We start from the raw sequence: 18728 nt of genomic DNA, 5'->3' as shown, positions 1-18728 counted from the left end.
GCTGTCTTCACTAGCTTGATCAATAAGCATCATACACTGTCCCCAAAAGTTTTTGTTTCTTTACACAGGTACTGCATATTGATTGAAGTTAATTCACATGAAGTAAGCATCCTGTTACAGATTGCATAATAAGGGTGTCTACGTAAAGATGGGTCTGCGTAAGATGGTGGGGCGTAAACTGTTTAAGGACCTGCACAAGGAGATTCGTCTTGAAGTGGATGGGAAATTGGTGGAGTTGCCACATGTTGAAGGAATCATCATTCTCAACATCCTCAGGTAGGCAGACAGTATTCTAGCTTTGAAGATGGATGTCTTCTGGGTTGTTACGCCATGTTGTCTGTAGAAGTTTACTGATGTTTCAGAGGTCCTTGCTGCCTCCATCATCAGAGCCCTGATGATGGAGGCAGCAAGACTGCATGGTGCAACAACCCAGAAGACAGCCATCTTCAGACTTAACACCATGAAAAACTCAAATCCTACACAGTATTCTAGCTTAATCCATAATGGAGTACAGACACATTCTTAACTGATTTCATATATGATGCAGCTTGAGTATTTTGTATGGGAATAGCCAGTATAAATTAATTACGTAACATTTATATACTCACTAAACCCAGAATTAGCAGACTTGGGGAAACTGAGAAAAAATTATTAGAAAGAATTTGTTATTAATCCTTCATGTCTGCAAGATCCTTGGCTAAAACTCAGTTGGTAACAATCTGTACTGCCTGAAGTTCTGTGATTTTATTCAGAGTGCTGGAATGTCTCTTAAAACTCTTTCTCCCATTCTGGCAGTGATATAATTAATTGCTTTTAATCAAAGTACATTAGTTCACTGTCTAGTCTTAGTCACAATCAGTCCTGTCCTCTTGGCAGTCTTCTTTGTTGGACTTATGCCACAGGAAATCATCCTCTCTTCCTAAGGGAACTTCTTCTTTGCCATTGTCTTGAGTTTAAATACTACATAAGGAGGTAACTTCTGTCTGTTGGAAGTTTTCTAGATGAAAAGCTTCCAGAATTTTGTATCAGAAGATATCATATTGTTATATTTTTAAGCCTCTCATGGTTTATTGTTTCTGTGAGCTTCAAAGAAATATTGTAGCAACCAGCCATGACTAGAAATTGACATTATAGAAATAGAAATTATAATTATATGAATATATAATTAAAATTGTGGTTTTAATTGCTAAGAGTGAAAAGATTTGGCATGGATGAATCTTGGTAATCCAAGACATTGTTTTTTAATTCATAACTGAAGGATAATAACAGAAACAGGATACTTATATAACATTTTGGTTGAAACTTCTTAAAAGAAGTGACCACTTGGTAAACTTTGCTAGGAGGATAGTATTAAAATGGATTGTAAATTAATGCATTTTGATTATGTGAATGGGACTGAACTGACTTGAGATAGGGTTAAGTGGCAGGCTTTTGTGAGCATGGTGAAACACTTTTGGGTTCAGTGAAGAAGTGGGGTGATTTCTTTAAAATCTATGTGACTGTCATCTGCTCAAAGAGATCCTGTGGCATGGATTAGATTCTGAGGAGAATGTATTGACTTATTTTCAGCTGGGGTTCTGGGGCCAACCCCTGGGGTCCAGAGAAAGAAGACCAGTTTTCAAAACCCAATCACTGGGACGGCATGCTTGAAGTAGTTGGTGTTACAGGCGTGATACATCTCGGCCAGATCCAGTCTGGTTTTCGCTCAGCCTTGAGAATTGCTCAGGTGAGGGCAGCACAATCTCTCACTCTGAAACAGATAGGCAACAGTGTTCTCTGATATTTACACATGATGCTCATGTATTCACAGGGTGGCCACATAAAAATCCATCTCAATTCTGACATCCCAGTCCAGGTGGATGGAGAACCCTGGGTTCAGAGTCCTGGGGATGTTGTCGTACTCAAATCTGCTCTCAAGGTAAATAACTGGCTCATTGCACTGTATTTATAATATAATACACATAAGTTAAAAATAACATACCATTATTTTTTAAACATATATGGCATTGTGACATTCAAAATTTCCATTAATTTGTATTCTGAAATACTTAGGCTGAATGGATTACTAGTACTTGCTGATTGCAGCTGCTATGAATTCTGAGTTTCAGTATAGTTCATGCTAGAATAGACAGCATTGTAAGTAACTGTAGTTGTGTAGAGCTAATTTTCTTTCTCCTGTTGGCATTGCTGTTTTTCTTGCTACTGGTTAAGCACCTACTGATTCTTAGTTTGTCTTGAACCTGGACCCTGTCACTTAACATTAAAGAGTGCATGTCACACATCTCAGTCATTGTTCCATCCATTCCTTCAAACAGCAACTAATATTCCCTAATTCCTCTTGACCGCAGGCGACCATGCTGAAGAAAAATAAGATCAAGCGGCGGAACACTGAACCTTCCATCTTGCCAGCAAATGGGGAGGGGGGCAAGAGCAGTGATGACTGAATCCCTTCCATAAGATACCGGTGCAGACTGGGGGTTTGGAAATCACACTACCTCTGTTTTTATTTCTCCTACATATGCCATCTTACAAGAGGACACATCTCCTTCAACTAAGAGCCTTCATATATGTGGATGTGTGTGCGCATGTGACATTTAGTGTTGTTGAGGAGCAAGAGTGGCATGTGGTTCTTCTTTTGTGGTTAACCCCCAGGTTGCACCATACTGTTTTGTTAATTTTATTCTGTATTTATGCACCCTGCCTGTGTCCCTGATTTAGCTGCATCCATCTGTAGCATTTGAATCTTACTGCAGCTTCTTCAGTATCCTCAAAATTTTGTGTATATGAGGGTGAGATCCACTTTTAAGTATTGACTTCAAATTCTTCTCTTTCCTTTGCACTGTTTTTTTTTGGCCCTTCCAATGACCTCCCCCTCCCCGTAGGCCACTATGTTGAAGAAGATGAAGGGCAAGATGAAACGACGCAACACGGAGCCACTGATGTTGGTGTCACCAGGCGCTCAGTTTGTGCTGCCTCAAGATGCATCAGCTAACCATAACAACACTGCTTTCTGAAGATAGAGACACATTGTTATGGTTGCCTGCTTCTTGCCAACTGGTGGTGCCATGAAGAAAGAAGAACTGAAAGTTCTGCAGGAAAGAACATGGTTATTAATGGAAAAGCAGCACACCAAACTAAAACCAGCATTCTGTGTTGGTTCTCATTGTTGTACAACAGTGCAACTTTTTGTTGTTATTCATTTAATTTTTCCTTGTGATTGCCAGTTGGTAGGTTAAGGTAGATCTCATTTTCGTGGCCCTCCCCCTCCCCCCATTTACCCCAGTGAAGTGCCGTACTGAAATATCTTGGTCCACTCCGCCGAAGGATGTTCCTTCTTGCAGTATTAACATGTTCAAGGGCCCAATGGATGACAGTACGGCCATGTACAGTAACTAGTCACTCACAAACCCCAAGTGATGCGATGTGTGTGTTCTTTCTAAAAACTGGGCATGTTTTTTCACAACAGTTATGTGAGCGACTGCATGTACGCTTAAGTTATGCATTTATGTTCCCCATTAATGTATACTGTAATGATAACTATTATGTTAAAAGTATGGTATTTTACCAGTGGACTTGAGCAAGACATCAGGCTTGTTCCTGTTGTCCCTTGTTTGTGAACAGTGTAGGAAGTACAACAAAGCATTGAAAACAGTTGTTACTGTGTATTATTAAGTATAGATCTATTTTGTTGTTGGTCATAGTATTGTTGTAGATCTGAATATCAGATCTTAATGTGGTTTGAACCATGAATTGTGTTGGTAGAGAGTCACAGCACATGAGTAGGCTGGTGTCTAAGGTTCTCTTACAACCTTAGATTCAGAATGGCATTTTTCTTCCAACTTTGACATATTTCTAGTCATACGAATCTTGCTCGAAGGCAGGATTCTGTCATAACTGGCCATTGAAGAGAACTCACAACGAAAGAGTCCCACCTGATGGGGCTCGTATCAGTTTGAGAATGGAAGGATCCTGTTGGATCAAACTTTGTTCGGCCTTATGATTAATATTGTGTGTTTATTGGTGACTATTTATGTCACCAATTCACATTCAGACACTTTATTCCAAACATGAAGTCTACATAAGGAATGTATGTACAACCTGGTAATGACAAAAGTAAGCTAGAACCGTGTCTCTTGAGTTCAGAATAGTGGCACAGTTCCAGCTACAGAAATGTATTTCTGTAATCAAAACATTCCACGAAGATAAATGAGCACATCTATTGTAGCTGAAAATGGACAACTACAATGTCGCAGTTGCCGAAACAAAAGAGAAACAGCTCCCTGGTGGTTCACGCCATCTGAGCAGAGAGTTTTATGCTGTGCTCCCTTAGCTCAGTATCGTGGGAATCTCAATATTACAATCAGAGTATATCACATATTAATCCACCCAGTTTCTTTGTGCACATGCTCTTGTAGGGAATACAAGGACGTAAGGCATCTATTTAAGTCGTTCAGAGAATGTTTATTGGGAAGTTCTTACAAAGTTTGAATTTGTGGTGAGTTAAAAGGTGCAGGCAATAGTATGTATTGTCAGCTGCAAGAAAAGAATGATATAAATCAAAATGGTTGTGTCATTAAAGTCAGTTAGTGAGTGGTTGGTATCATCCCAATAATGGGAAGGACTGCTTAGATACTTATTTTTGGAATTGAGAGTGCAAGTGATAGTCACTGAGAAGTGTTCCGCTAGATGTTGGTCGTAAAGCGGCAAGCATCCCTTGATAGCAAGTGCCAGGATCTGGCAGGACCAAGCAACAGCTGCAGTCGGCTGATGCCACTTTGGCGCTTGGTAGTCGTGTGCTCGCATCTAGTCAGTACCCTATTCTGTAGACTCCCCCCATGCTGGATGTCAAACCATTCATGTCTGTTCTCTCATATTCATTTCAAGTTTTAAAGTGCTAAAAAAATACAAAATTGTATGGGAGTCTGGCTCCTCACCGGAAGTGGACTTCCAGTCTCCCAGTTCCTAATCTGCCGGGGATGTATGGGGCTCAGTTGTTCACGAGTTGTTATTCCGGTGCTCACCTCTTGAACAGTACACATGTCTGGCGGATTGGTGAAGCTGTGTGTTTAAATTTGACCAAGTATCGTGTTGCTGTTGCATTGCATTATACTAGCTAACGTTATATTAAGCTATAATAAAATTGAATGTGCTATGTTTTCTGTCGTCATTATGTCCAACCAAAATGGTGGAAAGTCTCAAAAACAGTCTGGTATTGCATTGCATAGACTCAGAATGAGACTTCTCAGTGTTATTGAACTTTTCACCAACTACATTTTGGACCATTCCCGGAACACTCGCGATATCACTGTGAACGGTATTGGCGTCTACACATTACTTCATCTTCCTGGAACGGTTCAACCGATGGAAAGTATTTTAATGAGTCTATTGCAATAAGGTCATTCTACATACATGACATATATGTATATGATGTGATGATGGTAATATAGATTATATCATAACTTGTGAAAATAGAAAAATATTAAATGTAACTTCCGAAAGAATGCTGTTACTTCCCATTAGGTCTTGTTCTATGTTATTCCCAGAATACAAAGAGCATTTCAGAACAAATTCTTCTGATAAGCTAAGAGAAACAGAAGATGATCAAAGGCTGCAGGCTTTTACAGTTGATTTTTGATTTTCTGTATATTGACAAGTGTTCAGCTACCACTTCAGGTCACCATCAGTCACCTGTCAGATACCAACATACAGTAACACTTAAAAGTGTATTTTCTACTTCTGAGATTTGAGGTACTCACAGTAATTAGAATTTTCTTTTGGGTTGTGACAACATGTAGCCCTGTAGGTGGTTTCCAGCATCTCAGATGAACATACTGTCTCCATAAATAATGTATGATTCTGTATATGTATTTTAATTAGCTTTTGAAGTTTACCCCTGCACTCTTGTTAACTTTGTGTTGATCATATAAATTTTCTAACCATTGAACTATTAGGTTACATTAAGTAACATATTCCTGTTCTGTGCTCTGCTGTGTAGTGACTGGCATAGATTTTGTTCATTATGGAGGTCCTGGCTACATACTAGATAACTGGTTCCTGGAATTGCAGTAATCTTCCTCTTGGTCAACATATCCAGACCAAATCTGGGACTCATGAAACTTGTCCTGTGGATGTGAGGGTGTCTTTCCCCAGCCATACAATTGTCAGCTTATAGTGCTGTGGTTAAGAATATGTGAAGCTTTACCTTATCACCCCATCTATGTACATGCAAAAATCTTTGCCTTTAATTTCAGTGAAAGTTATATTCTCTGTTGCAATGGGGAAGGCAAGTGTTTTACAGTCTCACAGTTCCTACACGTACAACAATATCAAACTATATGACGACTCAAAAGACATCAAACAAATGGGGTACTGCAGGGTGATGCTCTGAGCCCCATGCTGTTCTGTGTAGCAATGCCAAATGTGGCACAAGTATTGAAGAATCTTGACAAGAAGATAGGTGTGCAGATGACATGGGGAGCAAAGATGAGGTGCAAGCAGCATTTTACATGTTCACCAAATGGGCAACTGAAAATAACTTCACAGTGAACAAACAAAATACATTGCAAATGGTCTTATGATGAGATAAAATCTCAATAAATGACCATGTGAAATGTGGAAATGAAAAATGCTTCATAGTGATTGTCTTTAAACAACTACCTACAGACATATTCTGACGTGATTATCATTACTTGGGTTTCACCACAAGATCTGTGTCATTAAACAGTATTGCGACCCAAAAGAAAACTGCACCTACGGTATACATGGACAAACATACATCACGTAAGTCTCTAGCCCAGCCGATTAAAGAATACAGCATGGAGAACAACCAAAAATTGAATCCATGAAGTAAACGACTAACACTCGTAAGCAACGGTAAAGAATGTAAATAGATCACGGCAAATGGCCGAAGGGTACGTTCCTCTAGTCAGAAAATCAAAAGAAATAAATCACAATGCAGATGGAGAAATGACAGCTAAGCATACTGGATCACTTCGTACAGTTTAAGAGACACTGAACCCGACTCTGAAATTTGTTTCGCAAATGAACATTGCACATGCGACTAGCGTAGCGTGAATAGCCCAGATTTAACAATCACTTGGTTTTGGTAGTATCAGTGATCACTTGTGTGCGCATGAAGGGGGTGTATGTGCCGTTCAATTTAAATACGCACAATCTGTACTGGAGTAGAGTTTATTTACATTCCATAGATCCTTCTTAGGACTCAATCAAAGGATGTAGAACATGTCATTTCATACAATATACATAAATTTCAGAACTTCATACAATATACATAAACTTCAGAACTTTCAACAAAAATACAATAACGTATTTCACATATCAATGTACATAAACTTCAGATTCTGCAATACAAGTATGAAAAATAATTTTACAAATTAATATACATAAACCTCAGAATTGTAAACTTTAAATAGAAATACAAAACTTGCTTTACATATATATTATAGATATACATAAAGCTTAAAACTTTTCAGCAGAGATGAAATCATCTACAGAATAGAAAGAGTGAGTGAAGAGGTAATTTTTCAATGCAGGCTTGAATATCTTTATATCATAATTTAGACTTTTAATTGTTGGTGGAAGATTGTTAAGTAACTTGATACCTGTATAGTACACTCCTTTTTGATATTTAGTAAGGTTAGCATTAGGCACATAGAGATCTTGTTTACATCTTGTATTTAAATTATGTACATCTGTATTTATTTCAAATTTATCAAGTTCACCACAAATGATAGCAAGCAGAGTATAAATTCATAAGATTTGAGGTTTTCACAGCGGTGAGTATGAGGATTTCTGTCTTTTGGGTTGTTGCGCTGTGTAGACTGGTCGATGTTAACCAACGTTTCAGAGGTCATACTGCCTCCGTCATCAGGGCCCTGATGACGGGAAGACAGAAATCTTTGAGTATAAATTCACTTGCAAGTGGAAGTATATTAAATTTACGAAATAATTTTCTACAAGAAACCCTTCTTTTGACACCTGCCATTATTCTAATTATTTTCTTTTGCATGTAAAAGACTTTATTGCTGTCTGTTGAATTTCCTCAAAAGATTAATCCATATGACACTACAGAGTGGAAGTAAGCAAAGTAAACTAGCTCTAAAGTATCGATTGTCATGAGTGGTACGACTGTTCTCATGGCAAAGCATAATTTGGGAATAATTACATATTATACAGGTTTCCTGCAACAGAATGTCCATAGCTTAACTGCGTGCTCTTGGGATCATTTTGAGTTGAGAAGTTCAAATAAACGTGGGTCAGATTTGTAACGGCTTGTCAAGAAAATGCTCCGCAGCCACTATATCTAGGCTGTGTTTGAGAAATAAGTTCCTGCAGCGAGATGGTGCACCTCCTCATTTTGGTAGGCAGGTGACTGCATTTTTGAATCAGCAGTTTCCAGACCATTGGATTGGCCGAGGTGGTCCAACTGCTTGACCAGCAAGATCACCAGATCTTTTGACTACTTTCTCTGGGGTCACATGAAATCCTTGGGGTATGCCATTAAGTCAAACAGTAGGGCTGAGCTGCTGAATTGAATAATGGATTGCAGTGCTAGCATTAAAAATGATCATGACTGTCAAGAGGGCTGTTACTTCAATTACTCGAAGGGCACAACTGTGCATCGACAATCAGGATGGCCATTTCAAGTCACATAAATAACGTGAGTAACTGAAAGTGTAGTATAAACTAAACAATAATATAACCTAAAATTAAACGGAAATAATGTAAAAGTTACAAACGCAATAAAATGCTTATTCTCATTTTCTTGACAAACCGTTGCAGAATTGGCCCATGTTTATTTGAACTTTTCTGCTCAAAATTAACCCAAGAGCATGTAGTTATGGATTTTTTGTTTGTGGGACACGCTCTATACTCCACAGAATAATAATAAATAATATTCTGTGATATACACAGATAAGTAAACTGAATTATGCATAATAAATTTCGGAAGTATCTATGGTATTATCAGTATAATAGACATTGTTTTATGTTCCTCACATAACCTAGGCAGAAAGAGTATTTCAATATATAAAGACTTCCAAAACAAGCGAAGTGAGTCTTGCAAGGAAGAAGCTAGAAAACTCGTCAGGTACCTTCTATTGCACCCACCATTAGTTTTATGTTAATATTTATATGTGGTTCATTTAATGATGCTGTTAGTAGCTCAAACTAGCGTTGAATGATGGGATGGATAAGTAATGAATCGTAAATATGTGGAAGGCAGCATTCGTGGTATAATGCCAGGTACTGCCCCAACATTTTCTTTAGGAACTGAGGAAAGTCATGATACATCCCAGGGTAGCCGGCCTCTGGACCAACCGGGAACTCCTGAATACGAAGCAGCTGTTCTAACCACTAGTTTAACATTTAAAGGCCGTTGATTTTTTTGTACTGTTTGCTGCCACGAGAAATTCAAATAGACTAAATACTGATGTGACCTGGGTCGAGTACAGATTGTTGTTATTAACCAAAAATTAAAGTAAGATGGAATTTCGTGTTGAAAGGGTACTTGGTAATTGTTCCAATTTGACAGACTCCCACAAGAAATGAAAATAATGTGAAATTTAAATAAATTATATTCTGAGCTCTTTTTCATTCAGTGCATAAAATGACTATAAAATGCAAATGTCATGCATATATGAACATGACTATCATTTTAAAATATCTTCTATAGAAGTTAAGATGCCAGGAAATTTAAGTCTGGCCTCCACTGGTCCATCAAAATCCTGTATAATAGAATAGAATTTATTTACATTCCATATATCTTTCATAGGCTCGAGTGAAAGATGTGGAACGTTGCATAGCACAAATACAATACTTGTTTCTGGTACAAATGTTTATTACATAGTTATGACAGTAATTTACAGTTAACTACAATATTACTGCGAAAATAATTACACAAAAATGCATACTCAATGATACATGTATTTATAATAGTAGAGAATTTTTGATTGAGGTTAATTATTCTATGGAGTAGAAGGAGATGCTCTTTTAGTGCTGGCTTAAACTTCTTTTTATCATGATTCAGACTTTTTGTAATGGGTGGAAGGTTATTTGTAGCTCAATTCCAGTATATTAAACTCATTTTTAATATTTGCTGAGTTTAGTTTTTGGCATATGAAGGTTATGTTTTTTAAAATGTAATTAATTGTGTAATAGATTAGTGCACTTCAAGCTTTGCCTTCCTTGAAAGAGTCTGTTACATAAGTCTGTTTGCTACTCAAGTGCCAAAGTATGGGACGTATAGATCAATTATGTTGTTTAACCTGAATTTGCCAAGTGCCAGTGCTCTTCCTGAGGCTGTTATCAGATCAATAATGTGCCTCGCTGACATTTAGTAGGTGCGCTATTTGAATTCTTGCTGTGAGCAACCTTCCAGGAAAGTGCTAGGTTAATTCTTTAAAGTAGGTCATGACCACTTATAATATATGATTCACTATCATCCTACCACATCTCATTTAACACTAAATAACTAGCTTACAAATGCACTAGGCCTTTCTTACATTCATGTCACAATCATTCAGTGCAGAAGAATTTGGCCCCAGTATGTCAGACCTGTGGCTGAAATGGAATAGTCATCTGGAGCTTTTGGGTTCCTTGGATAATTTGCTTGAGACCGAGAGTTTTGTGGATGTAACTATTGCTGTAGAGGGACGGCTACTTAAAGCTCACCGCATTGTCCTGTGTGCCAGTAGGTAAGCATACATTACTAATTACTTGTTTCTGTATACATTGTGAATTGGCCATTTGAATTGTGTTATATGTGGACAGTGTAAAAGTCATAATTACTAACATATTTAGTGTCTCTCAGGAAATAAATTTTAACCCCTCCCCACCTTGTGAATGTAAACAAGTTTCTTCCAGAATGCCAAGCAACTAGCCATATTTCAGGTCCCTTGACAGATCATTGCTAAACTGTTATGAGAGTACTACTGTTTACATTACATTAATTGAAGTGTAAGATAAAGTTGTCCTGGTGGCCAAGCTCTACACCATGTGGGGATATAGCAGCATGGAGCATACTATGAATGTGACCATTATTAATAAATGCCATGTAGTATTGTTAGGACAGTGAAATCTAGTAGTTTGAAAATGTAGCTAGGATGAGAGACAAGGACTGTTTACCTGATTTGGTTGGGAGGGCTTTAGGAAAATAGCCACTTGGAAGACTGAGATTGAGGTGGGAGGATAACATTAAAATGGATCTTAAGCAAGAAAGAAGGAAGATAGTGGAACTTGTCAAAGATTGTTTGCTGTGGTGGATATTAAGAATCTGAGATGTTAGGTGTTTAATTTCTGCTACCAGTGTTTTTATTATATCTTATTGCTGCTGCTGCTGATTATGTATGTTAGTAATAATATACTTTATGTATTTCTTAAGGCTGTGTCATATTATTTGTAATGGAAGTGGTTATGGGTATTCAGTAAATATATAAGAATTTTAGTCTGTCTGACACATGACAAGCAGTTTTATTTACTCGACCAGTAAAGTTTTCCATAGTGAAGTAATAACTTTAACTATTATATGTGGTATGTTTTGGCCTGCTGTCATTATTTTATGTGGAATATAAAGTTTCACCATGTCAAAAAATTAATTTTGTCCAACTTTATTTTTTTCAGTTCATATTTGAACTCCATTCTGCGATCTAATACAACACCGCACCCCATAATATTCATGAGAGATGTAAAATACCTGGAAATGAAAGCAATTTTAGACTTTATTTATAAAGGAGAAGCGTATGTATCACAAGAAAATATTCAAGGAGTTCTGAAAACTGCAGAAGCACTTAAAGTAACAGGTAAAGTCTACGTGCAAAGATTTCATGTAGTCATGTTAATGTATTGAGATTTTAGAGGACATTATGACAACAGCCCTTGCAGAAGGCCACAAGGATATTATTGTATCAATTTCATGGTGGTTGGAGATTTTGTAGACATGTAGGTTGAGATTATTTGATGGCTATGCTGTGGGCATGGTTTTTGCCCTGTAAGTGGTCACATCACTTGCCAACTTTAATGATCTGTCAGCTGTAGTTATAAGAGGAAGTGGTAGACTCTTCCTGCATGTGTAGGACTCCCTTTGAGTTTGACTTGGATAAGTTTACACTATAGCACTGAGTGTTCTGTGTGACTCTTATGTGAACTGTGCTAAGAAGTGTCTCAGAAAATTCAGAAGGGAGTGTTCTCTAGGAGTTTAATTGTGTCAATAAAGTAAGAATGTCTGGTGTGTTAATAGTCAGAAAACCAAAAAGTCAGTACTGAGTGATCACAGAGGAGTTGAGTATTAACCCCATGAACCTTTTGTGTGCCTGGCACAAGAAATGGGAACACCAGGAGACAACAAGAACTGCAGTAAAGTTAACAACTACAGCCTTAAAAAATTACAGTTAAAGCCATGTGATCTAGTATTCAGACTTAATTTTTGTAACTGGTGTCTTCAGTCTAATCACAATGATGAACCTGACTTTCATTTGAAATGACACAAAGACACAAAACAACAGATCCTGGTGAACAGAAAAGATGTCTTACACATGGGATTCCTGGCCATGTAAGTCAAATTAAGTTAAGGCATTAATTATGTAAAGTGCAAAGGCTGTGTCCTGGCACAGTCACTATATATCCTCTTTGTTTTTAGACTTGTGGAGAAGATGGGAAGTTGGATCTAGAAAAGATGAAGCCAAAGTTCACTGGTTGAAAATTGTTAGAGTTTAAATTAATGTAAATTTCAGAATAATCATGTGTAGGGTTTGTTTGATATTTCATCTGTAATAAGTATAATGGATTTCCAGAACATTGATTTATTTTATGTTTCCTAGGATTGTCCAGCATTTCATGGACAGAATCTTCAGTGAACTGTGTGCAGGTAGATAGGGCTTCACAGTGTGATATACCAGACCACCAAGCTGAATCAGAACCTGCTGACAACTTGAATGCACAAAAGGAAGCACAAGAGATGTTGCCAATACTGAATGACAGTTCACTGTCAAATTCTTCAAAATATCATAGGTACAGGTTACTTGAAGCATCTCCACAAACTGTATGCTTAATTAATTCTTCTTAGGCTACCAGCCGTGTGAGGTGGTTTAATGGAGAAAACAACATTAAACCACCTGACATGGCTGGTAGCCCGAGAAGAATTCATTTTACTTAGTCAGCATGAAAGCTTCAGATCAAAAAATACTTGTTTATTTTTTTGTTTTTTTAGATTACTGAAGAATCAATCAACTTACCAGAAAACTTGAAACAAGCTGATAAATACCAAACTCTAATTTCAAGCCTTCAACTCAATATTAGAAGTGATAGCAGCTTCAGGGAAATATTCAGTTTGCTTGCACAGCAGTAATATGTTCATCAAATTAGTTCTGAATTCATAACTGAGTACCTGGTTCAGACAGCAAGAAATATCGTAAAAGATCATGGTGTGTTGCCAAGCTTTACTCGTAAGAAACACAGAAGCAAGACAATTTCTGATAGTATCTTATCTCATTGACTAGTTTCTGTGAAAATGATGAATGCAGCTGCGTTTGTCCTGGATTGAAAGACTTTGTTTATGAAACAGTGAAGTGTCAGAGAACATAAACAAGAACTGCGACAGATTGAACAAATGAATGCAAAGTTTAAGGAGATGCTTTCAGATGAAAACATTGGCTTATGTAGAAACAGTCCTCCCAACATCATCTGGCAGATCAAAGAATATATTGGTTTCATCGCTATGTCATAAGTTATTAGTTGGTAATTATTGTCATATTATAGGCTACATGTTTAAGTGTTGGTAAATGTCTGGTACAGCTCTAGGCCTGCTTTAATTGTGTAAAAAGTTATTGACCTTTCTTCACCCCACTAATTTGCAGTAATGTGAACCATAATCTGCATTGTTTGGAATTTTGGTATGAAACAAATTCATGTGCCACATATACTTATATTAAGTTCTTGAAGAAAATGTCTGCTTTTCTGCAGCTCAGAGGAAAGAAAGGAAGAAACAGAGGAAGATGCTGATATTGGTGCAGCTGTTCAGGAAGATGGGGGGCAGTTAACTGAGGTAAGTGTGGCATCTGGACTAAAGATATGTTAATTTTTCATCATCTGCTCCTTAGGGATTCTCAATTTTAACAAGTTCCCTGTTCTCATACTTGACAACTTAAAATTTCTTCCTTCCACAGCATTATAACTTTGTTTTAACTGCAATGTTTTTTAGGCCCAAAATTTGAGAAACTAATTGAAGGAATAAATTAAGTGATCACTAACTATAGTTAGCGCAGTAGTTTTTGGCCGGTGGAATCTTCAATGGGAAGGCTAGGAGCGAGTCACTTGTGCGATAGTATAATGCTGACTGCATCGAGGACCTTATCGGACTGAGCGCCCAAACAAAAGAAATACACTGACTGTGCCACCTCAGGTACACAGAGTAGGCATGTCCGCCAGCTCCGCTAGCTTCTCCATCGGCCAAAAACTACTGCGCCAGCTATACAAGCAAATTAAGCAGGCAGAATGGGAAGAGAGGCAACAGATGTTGGACAGTAAAATGAATGAGCTGGAAGGACACAGAAATAACATACTGATTTTTGACTGAAAGAGAGGAAAGGTGAAGGATACTTAGATATGCTAGGATTTGTGATGAGGGGCAGTGGAGCTGGAGGTATTGAATGGAAGCGTTGATTATGTGACCAGACTGGGAAAAAGAAGAGGTGAACAGTTAAGTTTAGTGAAGTTTGCTGCTTCTCCGTGAAAGTGGGGGTGTTAAGAAATATTAAAAATTTTGTGGTACACAGAATAGAGTAAATGGGAGGTTTTTCTTTGGAGAAATGAAAGGTTAGAAGGGTTTCTTTCCATACCTAAAGGATGCTTAGAAAAGAGAGAGAAAAAAACAGAAAATAACTTTTATTTATTCTGAGAATAGTATGCCACCATAGTAAATACATAGCGTGGGCAAAATTCAGAGTCTTCTAGCATTAGAACAGGTGATGCATATAATTACCATTTGGCCTTATAAGGTTAAGTAGGACACAGTCCAGAGCAGTTCTTCTAACAGATACAACATTTTGTTTCACCTGTTGCTTGGCTGTCAGCATGCAATGTGTTAACAAAGTCTGATGTAAAAGTGCTGTTTTGATAAGAAGTGCAGAGTACATGTCCATCAACAATGCATGTTTTATGTTGATAATTGTATTAAATGAATCACATGATCTTATCTGTTGTTTACAAATTTTGTTCAAAAGCCAGAGTACTGTTTCATACCCAGCTACTATTTACAATTTCTGTACAAGTACACACCCTTTTATTTGAGCACCAGCCACATAAAAATTCCTCTGTTGTTAACTCAGTTATTGTTTGAGACCAGCTGCTTTATAATGTCTGCTCTCTTACCTGTCTAAAATTTTAGTCCATTGTACTATTTTAGTCATACTATTTAATTAGACAAAGTAATTTGTATAAATTTCAGAACTATGAAGAGGCAGCAAAAGTGACACATATGTCAGCATCTGAGGATGGTGAGACATTGATGATACTGGAAGCACCACCTAATATATCAATTGCCTCTGTTCCTTCTCTACCAGCAAGACATAAGCCAATAGGGAGACAGTACTCTAATGAGGATCTTCAGGTAAGCTATTTGAACACATAAGGTTTCAATCTGGGCTCAAATGAATTTAGTATGATGGGACAAGATGTCCATTTATTTTGTAAGATTTATGCCAATATAATTGCTACATTAAACTAAGTGAAATAGTTTCATGAGAAACTTGTAGATATGCTTATAATCTTGTATCATACTGAAATTTATGTTCATCCGTTATGCTAATAAGATCATGATAAAAATGGTTTATATTTTCTACAGGCTTGTATTTTTCCATTTTACATGCAGGTGATCTTAATTATTATAAGCTGGAGTCTCATATACTGTTCTAGTGTTCCAAATTCCCTTTTCTTAATACTGCCTATCATATTGACTCATGATATCCCTACCTTCAGTACCAGTTTTTATTTTGGCCACGCTCAAGTGCATATTTATAATTTCAACACCACAAAACCAAAGTTCAGCTAATAATGGCTATGCTGTAGGAATTTCAGTATGCTTAACACTGTCAACCAAATGCAAATTTGAAAAATTACCAAATAAAGTTGTCTGACATTCAACAACTTGATATTTGTCATCAAAACTTACACAAAACACATTCATGGCAAAAAGGCAGTTTCAGCTTCTATGGCTTCTGTACTACTAATAAAAGTGCAGGAAATTGATTTTTAGCCACATCTGATGTGATAGCTTATAGGTAATATATTTCTTCATTATGACATGCACAAATTATTTTCAGTATTTTAGTTTTGATTCACATTTCTGAACTCAATTGTAGCAAGTATTTTTTTTTTGGCTTTAATTCCTTCATGAATATTTCAGTATGTTGTCATTTTAAAGTATAACAAAGAACTTTTAACAACTGGTGGAATCAAAATTCTTGCTATAATTCAGAAAATAGTTACAAAAGGATTGTGTTGGGGTGTAATTTTGTCATTTCAGAAATATTGTTCATCTTATCCTTTTGAGTATTATTCCATAGCATCTAGCCTTCCTCAGCTGAATTTGGTTTATCATGTCCAACTATTGACAATTATCCATTTAGCTTGTTACAAATTTATTTTTAAAATTTTGCCATTCTCTTTGCATTAGGAGTAAAATTGCATCAGCCCACCACAGTTCATTAGGAACTTATTCCATATTGTCAAAGGTAAAATTATAGTTTTATGTATTTTAATTTTTACATTTTTTGAAAGCAGGTGACGAGACAAAGTTTCTAAATTCAATGTGACATGCATTTCCTGTTCATAATTTGATAATGATTTTCACTTGTTTTGTTACTGTTATTTTCAAATAAGTGTAGAAGTAGGTATTTACAAGTGCTGATATATATGTGTGTGTGTGTGTGTGATTTTATTAAATGCAACTGGACAGTTGAAAATAAAGAACAGATTCATTTGTAGAAGCAATTTCAATATAAGCAGTGCTGAAATGAGATTACACTGCTCAGAACCTATGGACAGATTTTAGTCACTTAGAAAATCCTGACTTCACAGCATGCCTTGGAACTGATACGTCAGGGTCGTTTGGGAATCAAACCAGCAGCTAGAGCATTTAACATACCTGCAGCTACTTTGCATCATGCAGCACGGAGAAGGAAGATTTCAAGTCCGATGCAACAAGGTGGAAATCATGTCCCATCACATCGCAACAGAATATACCCTGCCAGCTGAGGACACTGGACCTGAATAGTTTGAGATCATTAATAAAGATCTTGTGTATTTTCCACAGTTGTGACTGATATTGTAGAAGGGCAGAAAAGGTGTGAGGATCAATTGGGCCCAACTGAGTAGGGATGCCTGAAGACGGAGATAGAGTCCCATCTCCGAAACGTCGTGCAATTTTATGATTTTGTTAGATGATAGAAAACATCCAGAAAACTTTTTATTTTAAAAATGCAGAATCGTCACAAACTTTTAGATTTGATCTATTATAATATATTTGTTAATTTATTGATTGTTCATGCTGCTACTTTCTAGCTTATATGTATTTAACATTCACTCTCCTCAACATGACAAAAACTTCTATTGGCCTGAACCTCCCCTGGGGTGTTAGGTTTTTTGTTATGCCAGGTTGTTCAGACTGTTATTACAGAATTCAGTTATCAGATTTATGTTACATTAAATGCTCTTTCTACATTGATAGTACACTTTATTCACAGTCTCATGGGGTATTTCAAAATCATTTTCTTAAATTTAACATATTGTATGAAGAAAATATGCATAACTTACAGTATTTATCTTATTGAGAGCTACAGTTATGGTCTGAAACTCTTTTTGTGTTACTTAGTACTTACATATGACTAGAATATATTTTGTAGATCTCCATGAGAGTTTTGTCCAACTTGGATCAGAATTATTATTGTACATATTTTAGAAAATACTCCATACAAGACATTTCTTAAGCCAGTTTGCCAAGAATGAATATTATGATGCTTTATTGCAAAATATGTATTGAACCTTAAATTAAGCAAACAAAAACTATTAACACTATAAAAAGACGCGTTTCAACCTCAAGAGGTCATTATCGGTCTTTTTTATAGTGTTAATAGTTTGTTTGTTTGCTTAATTTATATTCTAATACACTACACAGTATGCAAAGTTTTAAGATGTATTGAACCTTGTGTATATTGAAGACATAGATAGGAGAATGTAAAGATCTCTGTCAGCATTGCAGTTTCTCACTTCATTTTTACTGCATGTCAGTTACATCCTTATACATCCTCTTTATATTGATAAAACTACAGATTGCTTCCCTGTAAAATTTTAGTGTTATGAGTTGTGACATGCATTTCCTGTTCTTAATTTGATAATGATGTGTAGAATTTCCTTTATGAAACTGGTTTACAAAATATAAAAGTAATACACATCGTCATCCACTTTGATGTAAGATCTAATAATAATATGAAAAATTAACTGAACTGAAAAATGTTTAAACAGTTTGGTAAAGCTTTCCTGCAGGCCTGCCTCTTTCCCTTCCCTTCAGTGGGTTTTTATTGAATAAGTTACAACCAGTGATTGTCCCCCCATGTACATAATCCACTAAACTGTCATATTTTTTGATCATGTCTGCATATTCTTGAAGCTGTTCTGTCTTTAGTGCTGTCATTGATTACAGTTAAGAAAGAACAGGT

At 36.6% G+C, this 18728-nt stretch overlaps 2 protein-coding genes across 11 annotated transcripts in view; both read left to right on the top strand.

The window, feature by feature from the left end:
• Positions 1 to 5501, top strand: part of LOC110828800 (diacylglycerol kinase theta) — an 82776-nt gene extending 77275 nt beyond the window's left edge. For 4 of the 6 annotated variants that reach the window (XM_087347707.1, XM_087347705.1, XM_087347706.1 and 1 more), the window contains 4 exons: positions 121 to 276; positions 1570 to 1726; positions 1811 to 1918; positions 2883 to 5501. In XM_087347707.1, the coding sequence (XP_087203833.1) occupies positions 121 to 276; positions 1570 to 1726; positions 1811 to 1918; positions 2883 to 3014 (553 nt within the window). In that variant the 3' untranslated portion in view covers positions 3015 to 5501. Of the gene's footprint in view, positions 1 to 120; positions 277 to 1569; positions 1727 to 1810; positions 1919 to 2348 lie in introns of all 6 variants that reach the window. The other 2 variants (XM_087347708.1, XM_022061831.2) reach the window with 1 other exon arrangement.
• Positions 5502 to 8661: 3160 nt separating this feature from the next.
• LOC110828802 (uncharacterized) lies at positions 8662 to 18515 on the top strand. Of its 5 annotated transcripts, none has more exons than XM_087347716.1 (7): positions 8662 to 8680; positions 10545 to 10715; positions 11641 to 11819; positions 12837 to 13026; positions 13978 to 14059; positions 15461 to 15622; positions 17092 to 18515. In XM_087347716.1, exons 2-7 carry the CDS (start codon positions 10567 to 10569, stop codon positions 17266 to 17268), a joined length of 939 nt encoding a protein of 312 aa, XP_087203842.1. In that variant the 5' UTR covers positions 8662 to 8680; positions 10545 to 10566; the 3' UTR covers positions 17269 to 18515. The 5 variants fall into 5 exon arrangements, with proteins under 5 accessions (XP_087203842.1, XP_021917525.1, XP_087203843.1 ...); XM_022061833.2 differs by lacking the exon at positions 8662 to 8680 and adding an exon at positions 8967 to 9109; XM_087347717.1 differs by lacking the exon at positions 8662 to 8680 and adding an exon at positions 8986 to 9109 and having other exon boundaries at positions 10550 to 10715.
• The last annotated feature ends 213 nt before the right edge of the window (positions 18516 to 18728 follow it).

This window comes from Zootermopsis nevadensis, unplaced genomic scaffold (assembly GCF_977971745.1).
Source record: "Zootermopsis nevadensis isolate Lab colony 2312 unplaced genomic scaffold, Znev_1.0 Znev_ptg000012l, whole genome shotgun sequence".
NCBI classification, from domain to species: Eukaryota; Metazoa; Arthropoda; class Insecta; order Blattodea; family Termopsidae; genus Zootermopsis; species Zootermopsis nevadensis.
Note: the sequence above shows the minus strand (reverse complement) of the source record. Positions and strands in the feature narration are given on the sequence as shown.